At 44.8% G+C, this 16,190-nt stretch overlaps 1 protein-coding gene across 5 annotated transcripts in view; it reads right to left on the bottom strand.

The window, feature by feature from the left end:
• Nucleotides 1-16,190, bottom strand: part of clip2 (CAP-GLY domain containing linker protein 2) — a 34,362-nt gene that overhangs the window by 15,079 nt on the left and 3,093 nt on the right. For all 5 annotated transcript variants that reach the window (XM_076750159.1, XM_076750154.1, XM_076750156.1 and 2 more), the window contains exons 3-8: nucleotides 9,019-9,521; nucleotides 5,275-5,399; nucleotides 4,267-4,480; nucleotides 1,972-2,169; nucleotides 1,751-1,854; nucleotides 653-713 (exon numbers count right to left, since the gene is read on the bottom strand). In XM_076750159.1, coding sequence (XP_076606274.1) covers nucleotides 653-713; nucleotides 1,751-1,854; nucleotides 1,972-2,169; nucleotides 4,267-4,480; nucleotides 5,275-5,399; nucleotides 9,019-9,521 — 1,205 coding nt within the window. The remainder of the gene's footprint in view (nucleotides 1-652; nucleotides 714-1,750; nucleotides 1,855-1,971; nucleotides 2,170-4,266; nucleotides 4,481-5,274; nucleotides 5,400-9,018; nucleotides 9,522-16,190) is intronic.

Raw genomic sequence — 16,190 nt, 5'->3', positions numbered from 1 at the left:
CCTGCAGCGCCCAGCTGTTCATTCGTGTTTTTGGTCTTTTCATGGGATCTGCTGACAAAAAGAAAATGCTGAATCTAAACAGACTTGTTCGTCATCAGTCCAGCCGACTGGGATTTGTCCACCTCTGTGTGTAAAGATGGCTTCCATGCAGTGTTGTGACATTATGTTAAATTACAAAGATTAAAATCTGTATTCTCAGGTAATAGACTGAGACTGTTTATGACGGACTGTGCACCCTCTTGAAGGCTAAATGCAGGGCTGAGAGCGTATTCAAACGTTTCTTTCTCGGGGGGACACAGGAGAGGGGACAGAGAGCAGACCTGATCTAATGGATTTGTCTGCATAGCTTAAATTAAAGGTGCATTCATGGAAGTAATCCGTTTATTCAGGGTTCTTAAATCCTTGCATTTTGCTTGACTTTTGCCCCAAAACGTGCTGCGACTCAGCGCCTGCTTCTCATGAAATATCTGTATTGCTGAGCTAAGCGGGCGGCTGGGGCAGCTGTCAATCAGCTGCTGAGAGCGGCTCATCATCCTCCCTGCTGAAGCATCACTGAGCTGGAAACACTGAGGCGCACGCTTCTCTTCTCAGGCTGCAGGATAATGAAGGAAACACTGACACAGTTCATAGGTATCAATAATAAGATAAATACCTCCAGGTCTCCTTTGGTGATGGACTCCTCCTCCACTCTGAACTGGAGGTCCTCCACTTTCCTGTGAAAACGTTGTGAGATGTGGCACAGAGGATGAAGACGTCAAAGGATCGAGCGCTTGCAGCTGTGCAGAGTTTGAGTCACTAAGACGATCAGGCATGCTCTGACAAACGAGGACTTAGCTTAATGTACAGCAGCACAGGACCATCGTGTGTTCAGCTGCTCTGTGCAAACATGGTTACACACATACATCTTTTAATACTGATGTGTCTGTTTTTGCAGAAATCTCAAGAGACACCTGTCGGCATTACATTACAGGAGTAGCTGACATTTGGGGAAATAAGCTTATTTGTTTTCTTAACGAGAGCGCGATGAGGAGGTCGATATCAGTTTCATGTCTGTGCATTAAGTAGCAGGGAAGGACTTTTCAGCCTGCTGTTAAGACTGGATCTGTTTGGTTCTGTCAAAAGTAAAGAAATAAATCCACCAACAGCTCCAAAACTGTCTCCTTCAGACAAGCTGTCTCATTTGTTTAATCCCGACACAAACAGAGATGTAAAAAAACATAAATTCTGATTTTCGCGAGAGATAAGGGCTGAAACTATTTCTCGACAAACAACAGTTTATCCATCTGTGCAGCGTCTCTGTGCAGCGTCTCTGGCTGCAGCCCGGGTTGCCAAATTCAGTCTGTGAGTCTGTAAAGGCAAAATGGTACCAAAACTGGCAACCTCACTGTGACAATAAGGCCTCGGGGAGGCGGCGTGCGATCACTGTGCCAGGCTCGTTGTCTGGCAGAAAACAGTTCCAACACATAACTCCTCTTAAAACCACAAGTGATCGTTTCTGTTTGTGTTTATGTGCAGATTAAACTATCAACATGTGTTCATGTGTGCACTTCAAAGGCACTTTGGACGGAGTCAGGCTAGCTGTTTGCCGCCGCCTCCAGCCTTTATGCTAAGCTAGGCTAACCCTCGATAAGCCTCGGTCTGAGGACAGCAGTGTACAGTGATCTGATTCTGCATTTGATGGAACAGCAGTAACATTTAGATTTAGCGGCACTGATAAGTGAGAGGGTGAAAGCAGGAAAAGCAAACTTACCTTTTCTCTTCTTCAAGCTGATTGGCCAGTTCCAGCTTATCCTTCTGCGTGCTGGCCAGCAGGGCTTTGACTTGCTGGAGGGTGCCCTCATTCTCTGTTACATACTGTGGCAGAAGAAGAAGAAGAAGAAGGCGTTTATGAGCCAAACTGTGCTAACAGCACATTTCTGGCTCTGTTTACGGCTTCTGTTCAGACACTTAAACACCTGGCCTGCTTCCTACCTGCATGTGCTGCGTCTTGAGGATGCTCAGCTCCTTCTCCACCTCGCAGATGTGGCTGGTGGCCTTGGCCATCTCGGCCCGCTCCATGTCCCTCTCGGCCAGCAGCTGCTCGATGTGCTGCTGCTTCTCCTTCAGGGCCTCCTGCAGCGCGGTGGTGCCTGAGATCTTACGGGCGTAGCGAGACGATGTCTCCGTCAGCTGGGGAGGGAAAAGGACGTGAGACATGAGGAGGAAATGGGAAAAGGTGTGAGGGGGAGAAAAGAGCGCAAGGGATCAAAGAGGAAGTGGGTAGAAAGGTCACGATATAATTACTTAATGTTGACAGGGGAAACAGCTTTTCTGTGATCTCCATGTAGCAGGTTTCGCTTTCTTGTGTTCTCTAACTGATATTTCACCATTATGAGAAGCCAGAACCAGTTTCATGATCAAAAACACGATCGTGCGATAAATACTCTGTGAACTTGACAGAACGACTGCTTTCATGTCATCACAGACGTGTTATTTCATCACTGTTAAAAGGCAGAGCTTGTCATCCCGACGAAGACAAAGATGTTTATGACGAGATAAAAAGAAATTAGAAATTCCCAGCAGTCTGTCTGAGCAGCGTCTCCATTTTGACAGAAGGAAGATGTAATTTGAAGCATTGCTCAGACAATTAATGTGTTTTTAACTCCTTAAAGTTATTTTCTAGAACGCAAACTATAAATCCCTTGGTCTAAATTTGCAGTCCTGCAAGATGCAATATTTCCTTTGGCCACTAGAGTGTGCTCTTTGAAAGCATTCCTGTCTGACCTGCGTGATCAGTTCAACTTAGCAGCTTTAATTTTGTACCACAATAAAACACAGGATGGAGTTTTCTTCAGCAAGGACATGCTGCTTTAAAACAGGTCTCTGCGATTAAAAAATTCATTTATGACTCTGAGGAAGCGCTTCAGAGGCTCATTCAGCTTCAGCATCACATCAAACACATGATCACTGGATGCTGCAAAGGTTTTGTCTATTATTATGTATTACAAAAAGCACTGCAGGTGAGTTACCTGAGGTGAGTTATTTTCAGCCACGCATGCAGTAACTGGCTCACTGAGATTTAACACTGTGTTGAATGAGATTTTTATCTAATCTTCAGTTTCTGTACCTGCAAATTAGGGACAACATCCTTAGGAGTCACAGTAAGTCTGAGTATTTTGTGCAGCGTGATCAGCTTGATAATTCAGACTGGCTGCTCTCAGCGCTGCCTGACACCGCTGCCACCAATTAAGCAAAGTAAAGGGGAGTGTCCTCCATCCAAGATCTGGCTTCCAACCAGGCGCTAAAATCAATGAGATACCCTGATGTCCCGCTCATTTCAGATTGCTGCCGACCATTCCTGAGGACGTTAGCCTTAAAGACGCAGCTGCTGGAAGGAGCTGCTTGAGTTTTTCTTTCAGCTGCAGATTCGTCACAGAGGGACAAAATGCGAAGTCAGTGAATCGGAGCCTCTCGCTGCTCAGCCACAAAATGCAAATGATTAACTGCTCAGCAGATACGGGAGTATTTCAATACAATGAGGCCATTCATCATCCCGCTGTTTGGATTTGTGGAGCGTTTAGTGAAGTGTTTCACGACACGAATTCAAAAACTCGCATTTTAGATCATTTAACTCTGATCAGATACTGTAGCAGATAATTTATAAATGACAAAATAATCTAGAGTAGAACTCAAAAAATGTATCTTCAAGGTTAGAAGGACTTTATTTCTGTTATCACGTCCCGTATTTGCCCTTTCGACCACTTTCATATTTTGCCTGTGAAGCAAAAGTAAACTTTACTTACTTACTTTAAAGGAATAACTTTGGGAAATTTGCTTATTCAGTTCTAAAGTTGGGTGAGAAGGACGACACCACTCTCATGTGTTTGGTAAATATTAACCGTACAGCAGCGGGTTAGCTTAGCTTAGCATAAAGACAGGAAACTGGAGGAAAAACTATCCTGCATCTATGCAACGCTAACAAAATCAGTTTAAAAACAACATTAATTAACAAATTCTATGTTTAATCCGCAGAAAAAGCATTATGAGTTGGACTATTTCTTGGGTGGGGGCAGTAACTTCCTGGAGTCTCCTGTCAATCTCATGGTGATGATACGACTTCCAATAACTTCATGTTTACCAAAACGTCATGACAGCGGTATCGATCAGCAACAGAGCAAATAAGCGAATTTCCCAAAGTGTTAAACTATTCCTTTAAACACCCGACACTCCGAGTGAAGAGCCCCTCTGCTTTCAGTACGTAGTTAAAGGACTTCGCAGTCGTCTTACCAGTCCAGCTCGGCTCGGCCGTCCACCCACGGAGGAGGCCACCGAGCTGACTGAACTGATGGAGGAGCTGCTGGGGCTGTGGGCCAGAGAGGAAACCCCCATGGCCACCCGCTTGCTCTTCTTGGCCTTAGCCGGGCTGGTGGAGGGGAAGCCGATGCGGATCACCTTGTGGATCGGAGCGAAGAGGCCGAACTTGGGGAGACACTGAAAGTATCTGCAGGAGGAGGAAGAGGAGGAGGAAGGATGTTGTTCAGCACGGCTTTATGATGATGGTACCAATACGACATCAGTCCAAAAGACTGAAATGTTAAATATGAGACCTTTAAAGGAAAAATCCTGATCCACAGTTTTTATTTTTGGACAGAACGTCTGAAGTTTTATTCTTTCTCTTCCTCATATCCATCTATCTTTGACACGGTGAATAAGCTCCTCTGGGCCTCTTACCTCTCTGCACACTGTATTTTTCATTATTCCAGTGTTTTTTTTTTTAAACTTTCATTCCTGAACTGTTTGGGATTAAAATGGGCCACAAGGGTTCAAGAAAGACCAAAACAAATCTTCCTCATAAACGAATAAAAGTCTGCTTCTGGATCTGGATGTTCTTCATGAAAAATGATGTTTTTTCTCTTTTGGCCAATGACTCTAAAGTTCAAGCAATACTCCACCACGTCTGTGAGCATTTTTCACCCACGTTAAACTGTTTTCTATTAACAGGGGAGAGGAATGTGTGCTGTGTTACAAACCAATGTCTGTGTAAATCATTAACGTGATAAATGGGATAAATATGAAACATAAAAACTGGGCGAGCTAACAGTGCAGACCGGCTCCGGGCTGGAGGGTCAGTCAGTGCAATTTCATGGACAAACACAGCAAAAGAACAAATAACAAACAAGAGAACAGATGGATCAACAGTGTCCCCCTTAATTTCATCTCAGGCCAAAAAGCATGAGAACTTTGTGTGTGTGTGTGTGTGTGTGTGTGTGTGTGTGTGTGTGTGTGTGTGTGTACCTTGTACCAGCTACTGCTCCATCATTCTTCCCCAGAGGCTCATCCAGCTCGACCCCGCACCATTCACCCTTAGCGAAGTCTGTTTCTCCCATGTAGCGTATGACTCCCATCTTAGAGCCTCCAACCTACAACAGAGAGAAGCTTTATTAGCTGGTGTATTTGTTAGCGTCAGGCTAGCTGTCTCATCGCTTCCACTGTGTTTGCTAAGCTAAGCTAACCGGCTAGTAGCTGGTAATGGAGAGATCCTCTCCAACTCCACCCCAAAGATGAATATTTACAAAATGTTGTAAATGTAAGTAAATACGGAAGACTGGGAGCTTAGAAATGCTCAATTCCAAAGAAAATAATTATTGTACAGTAGGTGTCTGTCTACTATTGATATGTATATTAAAATCAAGATAACCAACTACATACATTTAAATATGTGATTTAAACACGTGACTATCACTGTACAAGCAACTAACAAAATACATGCTTTAAGACTTCAGAGTAACTGAGCAGCCTGTAAGTATTTCAACGAGACTGCGTCAAGAGATGTGAAATCTGATTCAAAGGGAAAATCATCTGCCTGCGGAGACATATTTTGGGTGCCACATAGTCACGTCTCACAGCTGTGTGCTGCACAGTCGGGAACACTGGTTTCCTGTTCGGAAGACGGTCTAAACTCCCCACACAGTGCCACCTGGGTCAGCCAACATCCAAAAATGACTCGAACAGCCAGCGAATGTCTCTCACACATATGGAGACCACATGTATGAGACACAAGAACTCATCAGCGTCTACAAACATCCCACGATTTCCTTAAATGACTAAGAGAAACACAACAGGAGTAAAAAACAAACCACAGACACCCTGCAGACAGGCCGAATGAGGTTTGTGACATTTTACTTCCTTTATTCATTACAGCTCAACCAACCAATCACCTTGGCTGGACTCTAATTCTCTCAATTAATCAGTTTCCCAGGGTGGAATATGGCTTGGTTTCATCCAAACAATGGCTCAACATCCAAATTTACAAATCACAAATGAAAGAAAAGCAGTAAAACTTCACACTTGAGTAGCTGGAGCCACTTTTCTCTACCTGGAACAATTAAGGGTTTTCTCTAATTCCATTACTGTAATCCCATTTCCAGGCAGATTATCGAATTAATATGCACAATGTACAGAAGGTGGGCGGTGTTTCAGCACCACATCTGCTCTTTGTACAATAAAACATCTAATAACGCTGATCGCTCCTTTAACCATGACTGTATATGAACTAAATACAAACAAAAAAGGGTGTGGTGTGAGTCACTCCAAAGCTTTCTATTGTCGAAGTAGTGTTCCACTCCTCCGGCTTGTCCTTCTCTAAAACCACTGGTGCCAAAGAAGAAAACGTGGCAGGAAACACTGTGGTGTCACAAGACATTAACGCGAGATGGTCTGCTGTCAGCCGGACTGTGTGATGTCTCAGTGACTCAGTGTCAAAGTGCCAGCAGGACTGAGACAGCCAGTCAGCACGAGCCCCGTCTTCGGCTCCCGTTCCTGCCAAGCTCCTCTAAAAGCTGCACTTCAAAAGGTGGTCGAGATAGAACAGTTCCCCAAGAACCACGACTCCACCTAAAGAGCGTAACACTGAGCGTAACTGCGGAATGGATTCATGTTCCCGTGAAACATCTCAACATCGACTTGATGGATTGGCTAAAATTTGGTGCTACATGATCCGTCCCAATGACTTGGTGATCTCCTGACTTCTCCTCTAGTGCCACCATGTGACTCACATTTGTTGCTTTGAGTGAAATGTCTCAACAGCTATTGGATGAAATTGGCTCTCACGTTCACGGTCCCCTCAGGATGAATTCTGATAACTTTGGTGATGCCTTCACTTTTTGCTCCAGCGCCATCATCCGGTTGATGACCTGATATCTGAAGAACTAACGACCCATCAGCTTTAGTCGTGCTTTATATTGAACACTAATGAGTGAACGTTGATGTTAGCATGTAGCTCCAAGCAGGGCTGTGTCTAAATATATGACACAGAGCTGTTAGCAGGTCACACAGCTTCATGTTATTGTAAGTGAATGAGCACGTAATGAAAAGGTACCTGCTAGTATAACCTTGGCTTGTTGTACATGGCCAAAACCAAATGAAGTTAAATTTAGAAAGGGACCATCGTTCTCTCTGAGGTTGCAACACGATATGTTTATCTCTTGATTTAATAAAAATCATTCAGACTTCATGTAAACCCCATTGTTGCTACCACAGCTGTGGTGTGCTCGTGTTAAGCAGCCATTGCAGTGGCTTTCAAAATATCCAAATAAACACCAGCCACATCACACGCAGCCTTACTCAAAGAAAACACTCATTTGACTTCTACCAAAGTCTCCAGCAGCAGAGGCGACCTCTGGTTAAATCCTAAGCAGCTGAGAGGCAGGTCTTCTTGTGGATGCTCAGACATCAAAGGGAGACAGTAGCCATGTGTTTAGCCTGCGAAGTCGTCTCTCTGTTGAGAAACATTTCTGAAGTTCATTTTCTTCAGGCTAATTAGCCACCAGCACTCAAACATCTGCACAGTTTAAACTATGTTAAACTCCTGTGTAAGGGAGCGGGGCCGGCATGTGCCAAAGAGGCCTCCAGCTGGACAAAATGCAAGTGAAAACAGTGCGTCCTACTCCTGCTACTATCACAAAATTCAATACCAAGCGGAGGAAAATAGTCATTGCTTTGCGTAATTTGAGTTTCTCATTATGTGCTCATTTCGCCAAATTTCTGAGGCAGTGTTGTATTTCCAACAGCAGAGGAGGGGCGTGACACAACTGGACGGCAGCGCGTCCAAACCCATGCAGTAAGGCAGATAGATTACACGGGAGAGGCTTAGGAAATAGATGGATCCTCTGATCAATGTGTCAGCAGTGGTCTCCCCTCTCTTAAGTGCTGAAAGTAATCCGGAGTGATTTACAATATTGACCAGGAGGAAGGCTTCCCGAGCTGCCCGTTTCCAACTGCGCTGCGTCTGATGTAACTATCCCCTGTGCCCATCAGTTAATGGAAAGCAATGCGACCCCGGGCCAATAACTGTATGCTGTGAACATGGTATACACTGACAGGGGTCAACGAGAAAACACGCAAAAAGGAAATTAAAGTGTTGGAGGCGGTTTACTTCGGCGTGCTATGTGATCGCCGCCAACTTCAGACTAAAGGATAAAGGTACACCAGAGGATGGATGAAGTCATAAAGAGAATAAGGAGAAACAGAACTTTCCTGTGGGGCTCGACCTTGTATCACATTACACTGCACGAATCCATCTTTACTGAGGGCTTCATAAAACTGTAATTAGCCGTCCGCTGGGACCTTAAAAGATCACTTTCAGCTACTGGGGACAACGTTGGTCTGAAAATATTTACAGAAAATCGAGTTAAACATTTCAAATTGTGCTGCAAATGTGGTAATGACAATTAATCGCTTTCTTGTTGAGAGTTAGATGACAATACCAACACCACTCAGCAGCCGGTTAGCTTAGCTTAGCATAAAGACTGGAAACAGGGGGAAACAGCTAGCCTGGTCCCCACCTCCTGCAAACAGGGTAGGCACACGTCGACAATGAGGAATGCATGAAAACATTAAGTAATAAAGTGGTAATACCCAACGTTCCCTTCGTGGTACTTCGGTAAAATTTTTCTTAAATTAATTTCTTAAAATTCAATGGCACGCCCCAGATTCCACCACTAGAGGGAGCCATTTGTCACCCAGCACAGAATTACTCACCAAAACTCGATCTCCAACTCGTAGATCCTTATCGCCACCTTTCTTAACCGAACCGCTGTCAGACATGTTGGACCCCGACTCGTTGCCCGTCTTCACCGCGCTGTTGAGCAGGCCCTCTCTGAGCGGCACCACCACCCGCTGGCCAGAAGGGGCGCCACCGCCCTGCTGAGTCTGATTCTGGGCAGAGATGGAGTCGGTGGAGTGGCTGTCGCTTCCCTCTCCAACCGGCTGCCGGGTGAGCTTCGAGGGTCGCGTGAAGATGCCCTGGAGGGGCTGGCACTCAAAGTAGCGCACTCCACCCACCGAGCCATCATTTTTGCCAACTAGGTCATTCAGTATCACGCCTGCCCACTGTCCCGGAGCGAACTGGGTCTCCCCCAGGTAGGCGATAACTCCTGGTTTGACGCCGTTGACCCAGACCTGTTCGCCCACCGTGTAATCCCCCAAAACATCGTCACCCTCTTCAGAGATTTTAGTTGGTGTGGTGGGCTTGAGTGGGCAGTCTGGAGAAAAAGAAAACAGATTATTAGCCGTGTTGTGGAGCAGCACAAGTGTTCATATAGCAAAAACAACAGCAGGTAACATGAACTTCAGTGAATAACACTGAAATTTATCAACACTTGTTATTGAAATGAGATTCTCTGGGTTCACGTTGGAGGGTCAATTTGTAAACACTGCATACATTGTGAGAACATCCTCATTCACAGTCCGGCAGAATCGCCTTCACACTATTCATCCCATTAGACAAAAAAAAAAAAAAAAAGCAGTTTGTGAAAGATTAGGCGTTACTCTAATTCCTCCTGAAAAGTGGGTCAGAGAGACGAATCTGTGATGTGCCGCTGATTAACCCTGCCATGCATCCGTGTGATAGCGCCTGTTTGACACATAGACGAGCTGAATCTCCGCCTTTTTCCACAGCAGCCTGTAAACTGAGCAGGGCACCATTAGCACGCGGTCTGCTGCACCGCGCTGCCAGTAAAAGCCTGTGTTTATCTGTGTATGTGTGTGTGGGCAGCAACGGTCGGTGCCAGGCCTGTCTCCCCGACACCCTGAGAGAGGGCCTGGGGCTCCGTGGGGCCCAGTGGATGTACTTTATGCCTCAATTGCTGCCATATGTTGTGATGTGAGACACATTTGGAACAAATGCAAATGGGTACGACTTCAAAAGGGTTTTAACTTGATGACGGTTTGAAAGTTTTTAGGAATGTGCTGCTTCTAGTGGATGTTTATTTTGGGGGAAACTGCTCGAGCCAGAGTGATTATCCTAAAGACGGACCGCACAGCTGTAATACACTGCAGGCTCTGAGCGGAGACATTAAGCATTTTACAAGCTGCATTGTTTTTGTCTAAATCAGGGAAAGCGTTTGTTTAAAACATTACATAAATCAGCTGACCAAGAGATATTGACCACCATGACACGAGAGCACTTGCTAATCAGTAATGTGTCAAAACGAACGTCGCCCAGGGCAACCTGTCATCTAACATCAACATCAGCCATAACTCACTCGCTGTTTGACCCATATTGGAGCGCTCTGCACAGCTGGAAGCACAGCTGGGATTAAGAAGTCCATGCAAAGCACCAGAGATGGAGCTGCACCTGAGAAACCCTTCTGCGACATCCAGTTTCTTTTCATTCCAGTCTCCTCTGAGCTGCGAAAACACCTTTAATCAAAGCTCTCCAGCTTTGCTTCGCTGCTGCTGTCTTTACCCAGTTTACTAAACCTGATCTACACCTGCCAGGTGATCAAACAGAGAATCCTCAGTGCTTTAATACAGGATACTGTAACCTGCCGGAGAAGAAACGTGAGTCACAGCCGACTGATGTCACACCGACACTGAATCAAATCACTCCCTGTTCACTACCTAGTGCTACATATGCATATATCACTTCCTGCCCTCCATCTGCAGTTCACACCGCAACAAAAGAGCGACGTGACGTCATCTGCAAACAGCCTATCAGCTGCTCACCATTGAGTAAACTGTTTACTCTACTCCCCTAATGCCCTTTATGGTGGGTCATTATCTGCAGCTCTGTGCTTCTTTTCACAGCTTTGTGATTGTTGATTTTTAGTTTTGTCGAATTTAGTCTTTGTACGATCAGATCACAGCTCACAGAGCGACACTGAACGAGCTGCCTGGAGCTGAACTCCTGCTGGTGCGACTGTGGCGTGTTTCCTACCTTCGCTCTCATGGACTCTTAGCTAACTTGATGTACTCGTTTTACTGTTTTCACAGCCTCACGTCTGCTCCCAGTGAAAAGAAGGAAACCCACCGTCTTCAACACTTCTGCCCTCGCTGGGCGGAAGACATGCAGTTATTATTTTTTTTTGTAATGAATACATCGGACCAACCGACGCCGCATGTGATCCTGGCCAGCGGACCCAGGGTGGCGTTTAAAACCTGAGCTAACCCGTGATTTGGGTTGCTGAGGCAACAGCAGAGTGAGGGCAAAAGGATCCTCGGCAGAGGGAAGACTGGAAACACAGCCCTTACTTTCACCATTGTGCTTGGCCACCTCCCACCACCATCTGAATCCCACTATTCATCAGCTCTGCACAATGAAACCTCCACAGCTTCCTCCCGCCGCCCCCTCCTCCTCCCCCAATTATCCCCCATCTCTCCCCGCTTTGGCTGCACACACACCTCTTTCTCCGATCCTTTAACTCTGCTTATTTATGATCAGCTTCCACAATGGCTATCATCGTCCTCTAACTTGTTGTTTTTGTTTTGAATTGGGCTTATCGATTAGTCGAGGCTGATCTCGCGCTCAGAAGCGGTCGTGGCAGCTGTTTAAGGCTGAGCAGCTAACAGATGGAGGGGGGCTGAGCTTCAGTGGTCCTCACTTTTGATCAATTTCTTGCTTTCAAACGTCGTGTGTTTCATTTTGCACATTAGTGTCAAGTCCTTTGAGGGGAAAAATCCACACATTTAAATCTTTTCTAGGAGCACAAACAGGTTTTTAGTGATGTTATTTTCTCTTCAAATGACCAATTTATCGCCCTGAGATCTAAATTCAGTGACCCCATGTTGACATGTGGCGAAGGAGCCTCAGATTCTGGCACTGATGATTCAATATGAGTGACAGAGGAAGTTTAGTTCCCTTCTTTGTCATTGAGCTAACAGGTCAGTCACTCTACACACATTTAATGTCGCTTTTGGTTCAGTTTTCGAACAAAGTCCGTCCTGGCTGTCCTGAGAGAAGACAGAAAAACACTTAATCAGATAAACAGCTGCACTATTCTATGAGTGAATTTGATTTAGTGACCTCATTTAAAGGGACTGCAGTCATTGTCCTCTTTATTTGAACCTCCAAAATAAATCACTCATGATGTCAGTGAACTGCAAGTTACAGAACTGCTGCAGGTTAATCCAGCATTTAACAACTATTATGGGACACACACAAAAGACTGAAAACATCAGAGGACCCACTTGTGGTTTGGGTGTTTGCTCCCTTTAATATCACCAGGTGTGTCCGGCCACCGTGGCCAACGCTGATAATAAATGAGATAAAGTTTATTATTATATTATCATTATTATTAGCTAGCATAATTGAGCATGTTGAGCAAAACTTAGCTCCTAATGCTAATATTGCTGAGGTGCAGTAGGTGCAGGTGTGTACTGTATGAGGACTGCGACCCCCAGAGAGTCAAACAAATGTTGAAAGCTGTGTGTCTCCTAAAAAAGGCAGCAGCCTGCGACTGTGGCGGAGATATTTTTGCAGAGAAACTAGCTTCCAAGGTCACAGGAGACATGGCATCACGAGAGGCGGCTCCGCTCTGTTATTTTCATATCAAAAGCAGCTCGAAGGGCTGCAGCCTTCCCCAGAGGGTGAAACAGTTCTTTAAATTCAGTCGAGTCAAACTCTGCCAACTTCCGACACAGTGGCCCCCCTCTCACAATCTGCACGGCTAAAACCAACAAACAGGGGGTTGAGATTTGGAGTATGAGGCCAGGTCAGTGTTAAGACCATCCGGGGCAGGAAACTAATCCCTCCGTGTGCTCGCTGAAGCATCTGCATTGTCATATGAGCGTTTTATAGCCAGCTTGAGTTAGTAAGAGGGATAACACTGAAAATAACAAAACATGGTAATCACGGATGCACGACATCCTCCTGTTATAAACATGGTTGACTGGCTAGCAGCTGACTGACCCAAAAGAAATAAGTCCTACCTATAAAAGGAAGTGGTGAGTTAAAAAAAACCTGTTTGATCTAGTTGCTTCTTGAGGACCTGATCTCACGTGATTTCTAAAGTGCAGACTGATGGAGTCAACGGGTTGATTTCAGCAGTGTGGTACTGCAGAGGTACTGGTCCGCTGGTGGGAGGATTATTTTACCTCTGGACTAAGCCAGGCTAGCAGTTTCCCCCTGTTTCCAGTCATTATGCTAAGCTAAACTAAGCTAAGCTAACCAGCTGCTAGCTCCAGCAGCTGTGCATACATGAGAATCCTATCAATCTACTCATTTAACACTCCTCAATAAGCGTATTTTAACTACTCCTGTAAGATGTGACTCATTACAACCTGAATAGAAACAAAAACCTGCCACTCAGTTTCAGCTCTGAAAAGTGATTTCCAGATAAATTCACTTAAATTCATGATATTGTTAATGTAGTTCTGACTGTATAGCCTTCAATTAGACATCCTTCATTCACAACATTTAAGGATATCTTAATTATCTTGTTGGATGCCTAAAAGTCTGGTCAAACATCAAGTGAAGATTTGTCAAATCTAGTCTTTAAAAAGGTTATTTCAGGAAGCCAATTCAACATAAGAAGGTTTGACTGATTGTCTCTAATTGCATTTTATGTATCTGCAAATATATTTTGACTGGTCATAATAACAACGTGAACATGATAAATTAAAAAGGACTAAAATCTCCCAATAGATTGTCATTAGTTATTAATGAATTACTGATATCTGTAATGTAACGGGCAGAGTGCAGCTTTAATGACAGCAGTGCTGCCTTCATCTGTGTTTTCTTTTGTGGATAAACAGGATGTCAGTAACCTTACGGGTTCATGGACGGCAGAAACAAACTATTTAAACCACAGGCGAGTGTTTACACGAGCGCCACTCACATACGGACGGCTACCTAACAGCTGACGAGCCCTGAGCAACGAGCCTCATGCAACATTAAGGGATTAGCCGTTTGAGCTGGTAATGGCCGAGTTCGGGACGATTTCACACACGATCTCAGCTGCTGTGTCTTCCACGCAGAGACACACAGAAACGACCTCCGGGCCGAACGCAAACTTCAAATGAATAAAAGCTATTTTTGTTCTCTGAAAAACCAAGCAAAAGACTGTGCTCGTTATGCTCAGAGACGAACATTCAAACAGCGTTTCAGTTCAGTCTCTCAGCAGATGCTATAATCATTAAGTCAAAGTGATGATACGGCAATTAACATGTCGCATTTTGTCATTTCTGGGGGGCAGAAACAGTTTTAAAAGTCCTTAAGAACTGTCTTTAATTTAACATTTACAGCTTATAAGAGTGTTCCTGTTCACACATGAACAGATATGAGCTGGAACAGGACTCGAGCCATTTGAAGCATCCTTAATATGATTCTTTACAGCCTGGGATTGCCACTTAAAACCAAGACATCCATTAACACGATGTCAGATAACACTGCTGGCAGTGCACAAAGTAATCAGAAGCAGTGAAAGGTTCAGTAAAGGAAACACTTCCTGTGCTGGAAGAGCTTAAATAGCTCCAGCTCTGTTTTTTCTCCCCTCGCTCTCGTGAAATTCCTCCGTCACCATGAACCATGACACACTTGTAGCTGCCTCTGATAAAAGGCCTCCCATACACACTGATGCTCATGAGGAAGAAGCGTACGGCCGGCCGAAGAAGGCCGGCTATTCTTCCGCTGTGCTCACTTCCAGCTGGGAGTGGACGGAGCTGTAATTTAGCAGAAACATGTGCATGTGAAGCTGGTGGGACGGGGCTGTCATGTGAGCTGAAACCAGGGAGGACAAACAAAGCAGCTCCATTTAAGGGTGAGGACAGCTGTGATTGCTTTTTGCAGGCAGGGGTTGTAATTTTGATTCTGGGTGTTTTTAAGATGTCTCATTTTGGTTAGTCGTCAGCTTTGCAGCAGCTGTACGATCGTGTGTCTGCTCATATTCTATCATTTTGTTACTGTCAACAAATCCCATTAAAAGACCAAAACCAGCAGCGTGTCTCTCAATAGTTTACGACTTTCGCTCATTGAAGTGTCTTTAAGAGTTTTTGCACGCCAATGGAGCTCTAAGGCCCAGAGGAATAAGATGTATCAGGCCTTGATTCGAGGTGCATCATATCTTTAATATTGTGACTTGTTGGTGGCATCAAACCATAACGCACAGCAACAACAAGCATGGCTGAAAGCGACATCAACATTGCTGCCGGCTCCACGGTAGAGTTCATGGAGGGACTACAGTCGTTTGGCTGCAACAGATCAGATGTACAAGAAACCAGGATGATACAAGAAGACTGCAGCCAGAAAGGAGAGCAAGACAACAAACTTATTCCACCTCCTCAGACAGAAGCACCCAGCCGAGCTCGAGCTCAACGGCTACTGCGAGCAGCACATCAAAAACAAGCTTCAGGATTTCGGTGCGTCATCAAGAATATTGTTATCCCAGAAACACAAAAGAAAAACCTCCTGCAGGATCAGTTTATCAGTGGTTTTGGTCGTTTCATTTGTAGACAATAAGAGAAATGTAGGATATCGCCACACTTAACTACATATTCTTTGCATCTTAATTATTAAAAGCTGTGTTGTAGACTTTTGTGGTCCCTGCAGGTGCATGATTGTCCTGTTAAGAGCCGTGTTTTGGTGCTGTGGGCTTATACTTACAACTGAAACTGTATCTTCCTTTGCACCTTCTTCCCTTTCACACTAAAAGTGCCATCTGAATATGATTAATCACAACATAAAATCTAAGTCTGTCAAAAGCAGCAACAAGCTACAAACACCACAGTGATATATTAATATTTATGAAGCTAACAGACAGATGATTTTACCCATGAGGCCAATATTCACAATGCTTTTAACTCTGGTTTGGTCTCCACCAGCAGCTAAACGCTCCATTACGTTCACCAGCTGTCTTCTAATTTTGTCTGTCTTCTGTCCAGTGCAGGACATTTAACCTACACTGTGCATTTATCTGAGTTCTTTCAGCCAAAAC

Source organism: Chaetodon auriga, chromosome 15 (genome assembly GCF_051107435.1).
Source record: "Chaetodon auriga isolate fChaAug3 chromosome 15, fChaAug3.hap1, whole genome shotgun sequence".
In the NCBI taxonomy this organism is placed as follows: domain Eukaryota; kingdom Metazoa; phylum Chordata; class Actinopteri; order Chaetodontiformes; family Chaetodontidae; genus Chaetodon; species Chaetodon auriga.
The sequence above is the reverse complement of the archived record's forward strand: the minus strand, read 5'-3'. Positions and strand labels throughout refer to the sequence as shown.